General features: G+C 41.7%; 1 protein-coding gene across 1 annotated transcript; it reads left to right on the forward strand.

The window, feature by feature from the left end:
- Window positions 1–385: 385 nt before the first annotated feature.
- LOC116642224 (olfactory receptor 10AD1) lies at window positions 386–1,663 on the forward strand. The gene has a single exon (XM_032420438.1). It carries the CDS (start codon window positions 569–571, stop codon window positions 1,577–1,579), a length of 1,011 nt encoding a protein of 336 aa, XP_032276329.1. The 5' UTR covers window positions 386–568; the 3' UTR covers window positions 1,580–1,663.
- The last annotated feature ends 8,299 nt before the right edge of the window (window positions 1,664–9,962 follow it).

The following is a 9,962-nucleotide window of genomic DNA, read 5'->3' on the forward strand; positions in this document are numbered from 1 at the left end:
TTTTAATTTACTTAATTTTGCTTTTGTTTTTTGGTATTTTCTAGATGTTCTATAATGAACAGGCATTACTTTTATAGTAAAGAGAAGAAAAATGTACAATTAGAAATATCAGTCATTTTTTTCCTCTGACATTTCTACTCTCTAGTTTGAGTTCTACTCATTGAAATTACACAGAAAAAGAACATTCACTCTTCTAGATGCAGAACCCATTAAGATTTATTTATAAATTTATTTTTTTAATTTATTTTTCTTTCAAGTTTTTCATTTAAATTCTAGTTAGTTAACATATAGGGTAATATTGGTATCAGAAGTGGAATTTAATGATTCAACACACATAACACGCAGTGCTCATCACAAGTGCTTTCTTAATATTTAAATGGGCCTCTTGGATTCTCCTTGAGTCTTCTTTAAAGTTTTCTTCAAAACGTTGTCACATGGTTCCCAGACCTTTCAGCACTAGCATTTTCAGTGCCCATGACTCTCCTGACTCATATGGAGTGTACTAAAATTCCTTTCTTTTTCGTTCCTTTGTCTGCAATCTGTTTTTATACAACTAGGTAGCGTCTATATGCAACTATCTCTTATGTGCTTTTCCTGTCTTCCCTCTTCAAGCAGGCTGCAGATGGTGGACCTAAGGAACGGGAGCAGAGTGGCAGAGTTTATCCTCGTGGGCTTTGAGCAGAGCTCCTCTTCCACTCGGGCATTGCTCTTTGCCCTCTTCTTAGCCCTCTACAGCCTTGCCATGGCCATGAATGGCCTCATCATCTTTATCACCTGGACAGACCCCAGGCTCAACAGCCCCATGTACTTCTTCCTTGGCCACCTGTCCTTCCTGGATGTCTGCTTCATCACCACCACCATCCCACAGATGCTGATCCACCTGGTGGCCAAGAACCACATTGTCTCCTTTGCCTCATGCTTAACCCAAATGTATCTGGTTTTTGGTGTAGGTGTGGCCGAGTGCATCCTCTTGGCTTTTATGGCCTATGACCGTTATGTTGCTATCTGCCACCCACTCAGCTATGCCCAGATCATGAGCCGGCAGGTTTGTGTGAAGCTGGTAAGTACTGCCTGGTTCTTTGGGCTGATCAATGGCATCCTTCTTGATTACATGACATTTCGTGGTCCATTCTGTAGAGACAACCACGTAGAAAACTTCTTCTGTGAGGCCCCCATAGTGATCGCTCTCTCTTGTGGAGACCCCCAGTTTAGTCTGAGGATGATCTTTGCCGATGCCATCGTGGTGCTGCTCAGCCCCATGGTGCTCATTGTCATCTCCTACGCATGCATCCTGGCCTCCATCCTTGGCAGAGCCTCCTCCTCAGGTCGTGGAAAGACCTTCTCCACTTGTGCTTCCCATCTGACTGTGGTCATCTTTTTCTACACCTCAGCCATGTTCTCTTATATGAACCCTCGCAGCACACATGGCCCTGAAAAAGACAAGCCTTTCTCCCTCCTCTACACCATCATCAGCCCCATGTGCAACCCCATCATCTATAGTTTTCGAAACAAGGAAATGAAGGGGGCCATGGTGAGGGCCCTTGGGAGGACCAGCCTGGCCCAGTCTGAGTCTGTCTAGTGAGAAGCCTCCTGGAAGAGAAGCTCCCTCCCCAAGCCCTGACAATTGCATAACTCTCCAATGCTGAGAAACTCCAGGAAAAAGCATCCATAGTTTTCTTCCTACTAGCATCAGACCTGGAAGATCCTGTTGATGTTTAATGCTCATCTGTCTGATTTTAACCAATCAACTACATTGATCCTTCCAAATTCCTCTTACTGATACATGTTCATGATTGGAGGGGCAAGTGTAATGAAATGGAAAAGTTTATTCCAAAATTGGGGGAAAGGTAGTAGGCGCCTAAAGAGAAGGAAGTAATAGGATGACCAGTCCATTCTTTGGAGTATTTCTTCCCTGGGCAAAGGCAAATAGCAGGAGCTCCATCTATGAAAAAAGAGCATACTGAAAGCCATTAGGGAAACAAGGGAATCTATAGAAGTTAGAGAAAAAGCAGTAGGTGGGAGAAATATGCTAAGAGGTGTGTGATATTATCCCTATATGGTGGCATCAAAATTATCCAAGAAGTTCTCAGAAAAAATAAGAACTGCTGAATGGGATTGTATTGCTCCTCAAAGGAAGCAAGAGGAGGAGGTATATGCCAAATACATGTGAATTATTAGTGGGGAGGTGGGAGGGCAGAAGCAAGAGCAGGAAGTCTGAGGACAGCACCCAGTTCCCCAGACTGGGAACTGGGAGTGGTAGCTATAGAACAAAATCTCCTAGGGTCAGGGAAGCTTCCAGTGACATCTGCATTTTATAAGAATATAAAAAGAGCACTTTAACTTATTTGTGCATTTGTCTGCTTCCATTGGAAGATTTTGTCACTGGCCTGGATGCTTGTTGTGCAATTTAAATGTTTCCCTTTTCTTCAAAAGATTCCTTCCTATGTCTTCTTTTATTTACAATACACTACATTTCCTGAGACACTGCTCACATCTCTTCTTTCTCCCCTACCCCTAGTCAGTTACCTAATATCTAGGCAGGGGTTCTCAGCAGGGATGATTCTCTCCCCCAGGAGGTATTTGGCAGTATCTAAAGACATTTTCTAGTTGTCACAACCGAGGGAGGGTGTGTGCTACTGGCACCTAGTAGGTAGAGGTCAGAGATGCTGCTGAACATCTTACCATACACAGAACAGCACCCACAATAAAGAATTATGCAGCCCAAGAATCATTAGTGCTGAGCTTGAGTAACCCTGGTCAGGAGATGAAGTATTAAAAGAGCAGAATAGGGAAGATGATAAGAGGTACTGATATGGGAAAAGAAGAGGCAAGAGGAAACCAAGAGTTTAGAATGCAGAATTCTATCTCATTTCTGGTTTACTGTGAGCAAGCTTTCTCCTGCACTGCCATGGCAACTATCTATGTAAGTACTTGTGATAAAACCTGCTCTAAAACTTCTGTGTTTGTCTCTATCTGAGCCTACTTCTACTCCTCCAGTTTTCCCAAGTTGTAAGACTTTTCCTATCCAGTCATGCACTCCTGCCTGCCACAAGCATGGACACCTACATAAGTTCTGCCCTTTTCCTCTGTTACTTCAACCCAAACTTCACCCACCCAACAGTCATCTTTCCCTTGTTCCCATAAATCTCACATTCCTGCCCAACAATCCTAACATCCATCACCTTTGCTCATTTGCAGTAGGACTCCTGCACATGCCATTCAGTGCAACCCATGAAAACCATGTGGGAATACTTAAGGGAATACTTCCTACAATGTCAGTATTTTTCTCATTTACTTTATCAATCTCCTTCTTTCACCAATGCTTATATTTCCCCACCCATATGTTCCATTCGTAGGAAAGTCCACTCTACCTTCTATGTGTGCTAGATACTTTCTTTTGCCCCTCTAGAATGAAATACACACCTTTTTCCTCTGGTGTCTGTCCTGGTAGACAGACCTTTGTTGGTTTCCTCAATGGGTTTTGCCTCTACATACTGGTCGGGTTCAACTAGTAAGAGTTACTTAGTAGGATAGAGGAAGGCAGGAGAAGAAGGAGTGAGGATGTTTATTCTCCTGCTCCTTCCCTGATGTCCTAGAGTTACCATCAGGTGGCCTTCTACAGTTCCCTTTCCTGTCCCCATAAGGTGGTACCTGCTCCCTGCTCTTGAGAGCCCAGGATGATTCACCATCCCTTTTTGGTCCCCCTTAATCCTTCCATATCCTGGTAAGCACCCTCATTAGCCCTATTTAAGTATGCCAACCATTTCCTCCCAGCACACTGACTGACCTAGTAACAGGTACCAGGTACATATTACCAAATACAAATGGAAAATTTCTCAAAATAAACCATATACTAGTCCATAAAGCAAATCTCAAAACATTTAAAAGATATGAAGTCACATAGACCAAGTTCTCTGACCATAATGCAGTTAGGTTAGAAAGCAGTATCAAAACGATAACTAGAAGAAACCCATATGGTTGGAAATTAAGAAACATAATTGTAATTAACTTATTTACCAAGGAATGAATATAAGACGAGTCCAACATGGGAAGAGTAAAGAGCTTGGAAGTAAAGGGCTCGCACTCCCACCCTCACCAATAAATAAGGGTAAACAAATGGCAAATCAACAACACTTCTTAGATCTATCAAAGAATTGAAGTCACAGGGGAAACCACCCCCCCCCAAAAAAAACCTGGGAGACAAGTGAAGACAGAAAATCACAGCTTTCTGGGAGTGGAGGCTGCAATTGGAGCCTGGTCAGAATACTTAAAGGGAAATTGACTAGTTATTGGAGACTGAGAATGGGCTAACTTCAGAGATAAAATCTCCTCAGGGCCTGCCCTCAGAGGAGCCCTTATAGTTTCATGAGTTTTACTTCCAGCAGCCCCACCAGATTCTCATGATGAAGATGAGAAAAAAATCCCCTTGTGCTTCAGCAGGGGGAAAGGACAAGTTAGCATTTTGAAATAAGCCCAGAGAACACTGTCTGCCCTCAAGGAAAACTATTTGATGAGAATCTAACGAATCTGGAGAAGGATCCATGAAAAAACAACAACAACAAAACAAACACACAAAAGCCAAAAAACAAAAAAAAAGCTGAGAGGGACCTGTGAAGGTTGTTACAGCCCAGGGACACAGGCTCATTAGAAGACCAAGACCTAATCATAGGACTATGGAATGTTTCCACTCCCCTGTACCTTACTACCACATCAATAAGGCTGTAGATTTTCAAGGATCACAGCTGAAAGAGCTGCAACACTCAGACCCTATTTAAGAAGGAGTCTATAGGGAAACAAAAAAAGACAGCAAAGGAGACAAAAGCAAGGACGTGAGGAAATTTTAGCCTCTGACACCACAGCTACAGCAAACATTAAACACAGCCTAACACCTAACACAAAACCCCCCACTGAAAGCCTATTTATCTCAGTTCCTACTACCTGATACCTCATGTCAGGCTTTCAACACAAGAATTGATTATGATAATAATTAGAAAAGTTTACAAACCCCAAATTAGTAATGAAACTACTTACCATTTTGTGGGATGTACCTAGAGCAATACTTTCTTTTATTAGGATAAAAGGAAGTGTTAAAAAGTAATAAATTAAGCTACCAACTGAATCACAGATTATGCAAGGAACATAGAAGGAATAAAAATGTATATAATTGATTCAAACAAATCCAAAGATTGATGAAATTGATAGAATTAGAAGAAATTAATAATTTCACAGGTCTGTGGCATGACTGATCAAAAATAAACAGACTTAAACAATACTAAGAATGAAAGGGGCCCATAACTACAGATGTTACAGAATGACTTATAAGAGGCCTTCTGTTTCTGATATTGATGGACCATGTAATTTGGATCAACTATGTCACTCAAAACAACAAAAGCTGGACAAAATGTTTTAAACCATCCACTTGAAGGCACTAAAGCACTGAAGAGGCAGTGAAGAATTTGGGAGCTAAGACCCAGGAACAGTCAATCTACATTTAAGCAGATCTAGAAAGAACTGATAAGAGGATTAGTAAAGTGGGAGAGATGTCATGAAGAAGATGAAAGAAAGAATGGATAGAGCAAATATAATATCTGAAGAGAAAATAGCCCAGATTTTTCCAAAACTGAAGAAGACATCAGTGCACAGATTAAAGAGGCCCTAAATATACCCCAAATATGTTACTTACAAAAAGAAATACACACATGGGCATACCATTAGAATGTCTGAAAAAGAAGGACAAAGAGAAAAACTTAACAGCTGCCTGAAGAAAAGGACAGGTTCCCTTCAAAAGAAGCACAATTAGATTGACAGCTATCTTCTCAACAATGAAAGTCAAAATATAAAATTTATCTTATTTAAAACTCCATTGTAGTGGACTAGAGAGGAGCTGGAAGTCAAAGAAAGACAATGCTCCACCTGGCCTGGAAGAGAGCATACATCCACATTGTGAACTGCCTGTGGCGGCCATGTGACAAGGAAGTACAGGCAGCCTCCAGGAGCTGACAGCAATGTCTGACTGACACCCAGCAAGGACATAGGTACCTCAGTGGTACAACAGCAAAGAACAGATTTTGCCAACAACCTTTGAGCTTGGGAGATGACCCTGAGCCTCAGATGAAAATCACAGCCTGGTTGACACTTTGATTTCAGCCTGGTGAGACCCTGAGCAGAATACCCAGCTAACCATACCCAGACTCCTGACCCAAGGAAATTGTAAGATAGTAAGTTTGTGTTACTTTGAGTCCCTGAATTTGTGGTAATTTGTTACACAGCAATAGACTACTAATAAACAAGCTTTTTAAATTCTAACATAATACCATGGAAAAATTCATGACATTAAATCTGCTGAGATAAATAGAAGAAAGTACTAGAAAAATATTATTTTCCACAAATGATGAAAGAAGGAAAACATGAACTCACTTGTAATCATAATGATAAATCATTAGCTTAAGAATATTTCCATAAAATTGAAGATGACACAAAGAAATGGAAAGACATTCCACACTCGTGGATTGGATGAACAAATATTGTTAAAATCTCCATACTATCCAAAGTAATCTACACATTTAATGCAATCCCTATCAAAATACCAACAGCATTTTTCACAGAACTAGAACAAAAAATCCTAAAAATTATATGGAACCACCAAGACCCCAAATAGTCAAAGCAATCTTGAAAAAGAAAAGCAAAGCTGGAGGGGCGGAGCAAGATGGCAGAGGAGTAGGAGACCTAAATTTCGTCTGGTCCCAGGAATTCAGCTAGATAGCTGTCAAACCATTCTGAACACCTACAAACTCAACAGGAGATCAAAGAAAAGAATAGCAACAACTCTCTGAACAGAAAAGCGACCACTTTCTGGAAGGTAGGACATGCGGAGAAGTGAATCTGAGGCGATATTAGGGAAGATAGATGGTGGGGGAGGGAACTGGCTACCGGCAAGTGATAGAGCCGCGGAGCACAAAATCGGAACTTTTAGAAGTCGGGTCCGCTGAGGGACATCGCTCCGGTGGCTAAGCGGGGGGTGGAACCCTCACCGGACAGGGTGGTCTCAGGACCCTCAGGGTCACAGAAAGACCGGGGGTGCCTGAGTGCAGCAGAGCTCCCAGGTATCGGAGCGGGGAAGCTGGCTGCAGAGACAGAGCCGAGGCGCGGGCTCTCAGCTCCGGGTTGCCATAAACCGTGATCCGCGGCACAGTCGGGCCCCTGCTCCTCCAGCAGGGACCCAACAAGTGGCAGATCCAGGGAGACTCCCCTTCCTCCCCTGGGAGGAGCGGCGCGGGAGCGCACCGCAGGGATCTGCTGGGTTTGGAGACTCCACATGGGGTCATGTGCCAGAGATAGAAATGCTCGGTCACAGGCCGGGTGAGCATGGAGTGCGGCTGGAGACAGGGAGACAGGAGTGACTGACTGCCTTTCTCTGGGGGCTCACTGAGGAGCGGGGCCCCGAGTTCTCGGCTCCTCCGGGGTGGAGATTGGGAGGCCGCCATTTTCACTCTCGTCCTCCAAAGCTGTAGGGAAAGCTTGCGGGGAACAAAAGCTCCAGAGAGCAAACCTGAGCAGATTACTTAGCCCGGACCCAGCAAGGACAGGGCAATTCCACCTCCGGCAAAGACATTTGGGAACCATGGCAACAGGCCTCTCCCCCAGAAGATCAGCGAGAACAGCCAGCCAAGGCCAAGTTTACCAATCAATGAGAACGGCAGAACTCCAGTGCTAGGGGAATACTGCACATAGAATTCATAGCTTTGTTCCCCCTGATTCGTTAGTCTTTCGAAGTTAATTTTTAAAAATTTTCTTTATTTTTTCTTTTTCTATTTTTTTTTTGAATTTTTCTTTTTACCTTTTTCAACCAACATCTTATGAATCCCTTTTTTAAAATCTTTTTAATTTTCATTTTTAGAGTCACATTCTATCCCTTCATTATAGTTAACCTTATTTTTTTATATATATAAGTTGTTCTCGCTTTAAAATTTTGGGATACAGTTTTCTTCTAACAGACCAAAATATATCCTAAATCTCTAGTGTATGGCTTTGTTCTAGTCTCCTGCCTGATCACATTCTCTCCCTCCCCCTTTTTTTTTTTCAAATTTCTCTTCTTTCTTTTTCCAACCAACTTATCAATTCCTTTTATAAAATCTTTTATAATTTTCATCTTTACAGTCATATTCCATCCCTTCATCGTATTTACCCGTATTTTTGTACATATATAAGTTTTTCTTTCTTTAATATTTTTGGAGGCAGTTTCTTCTAACAGACCAAAATACTCCCAAAATCTTGTGTGTGGCTCTGATCTATTCACCAGACTGATCATATTTTTTTTTCTTTCTTTCCCTTTTTTTTCCCCCTGGTTTTGGGTCTCTTCTGATTTGTTTAGTGTATATTTTTCTGGGGTCATTGTAAACCTGTTAGCATTTTGTTCTCTCATTCATCTATTTTCCTCTGGACAAAATGACAAGACAGAAGAACTCACCTCAAAAAAAGAAAGAACAAGAGGCAGTACCAACTGCCAGGGACCTAATCAATATGGACATTAGTAAGATGTCAGAACTAGAGTTCAGAATGACGATTATAAAGATACTAGCTAGGCTTGAAAAAAGCATGGAAGATACTAGAGAATCCCTTTCTGGAGAAATAAAAGAACTAAAATCTAACCAAGTTGAAATCAAAAAGGCTATTTTTTTCCCCTCTGCCCCACCTTCCCTCTGCCCCACCCTACCCCCTGCTTTAAAAATCTTTTTTTCTTTCTGTTTTTTTTAAATCTTATTTTATTATGTTATGTTAATCACCATACATCATTAATTTTTGATGTAGTGATCCATGATTCATTGTTTTTGTATAACACCCAATGCTCCATGCAGTAAAAAGGCTATATTAATGAGGTGCAATAAAAAATGAAGGCTCTAACTGCTAGGATAAATGAGGCAGAAGAGAGAATTAGTGATATAGAAGACCAAATAATGGAAAATAAAGAAGCTGAGAAAAAGAGAGATAAACAACTACTGGATCATGAGGGGAGAATTCGAGAGATAAGTGATACCATAAGATGAAACAATATTAGAATAATTGGGATACCAGAAGAAGAAAGAGAGAGAAGGGCAGAAGGTATATTGGAGCAAATTATAGCAGAGATCTTCCCTAATTTGGGGAAGGAAACAGGCATCAAAATCCAGGAGGCACAGAGAACCCCCCTCAAAATCAATAAAAAGAGGTCAACACCCCGACATCTAATAGTAAAACTTACGAGTCTCAGAGACAAAGAGAAAATCCTGAAAACAGCTCGGGACAAGAGGTCTATAACCTACAATGGTAGAAACATTAGATTGGCAACAGACCTATCCACAGAGACCTGGCAGGCCAGAAAGGACTGGCATGATATATTCAGAGCACTAAATGAGAAAAATATGCAGCCAAGAATACTATATCCAGCTAGGCTGTCATTGAAAATAGAAGGAGAGATAAAAAGTTTCCAGGACAAACAAAAACTAAAGGAATTTGCAAACACGAAACCAGCCCTACAAGAAATATTGAAAGGGGTCCTCTAAGCAAAGAGAGAGCCTAAAAGTAACATAGGCCAGAAAGGAATAGAGACAATATACACTAACAGTCACCTTACAGGCAATACAGTGGCACTAAATTCATATCTTTCAGTAGTTACCCTGAATGTAAATGGGCTAAATGGCCCAATCAAAAGACACAGGCTATCAGATTGGATAAAAAAACAAGACCGGGGCGCCTGGGTGGCTCAGTCGTTAAGCGTCTGCCTTCGGCTTGGGTCATGATCCCAGAGTCCTGGGATCGAGCCCCGCATCGGGCTCCCTGCTCCATGGGAAGCCTGCTTCTCCCTCTCCCACTCCCCCTGCTTGTGTTCCCTCTCTCACTGTGTCTCTCTCTGTCAAATAAATAAATAAAACCTTTAGGAAAAAAAAAACAAAAACAAAAACAAGATCCATTGATATGCTGCCTGC

The sequence above is a fragment of the Phoca vitulina genome, unplaced genomic scaffold (assembly GCF_004348235.1).
Source record: "Phoca vitulina isolate PV1807 unplaced genomic scaffold, GSC_HSeal_1.0 scaffold23, whole genome shotgun sequence".
NCBI lineage: Eukaryota > Metazoa > Chordata > Mammalia > Carnivora > Phocidae > Phoca > Phoca vitulina.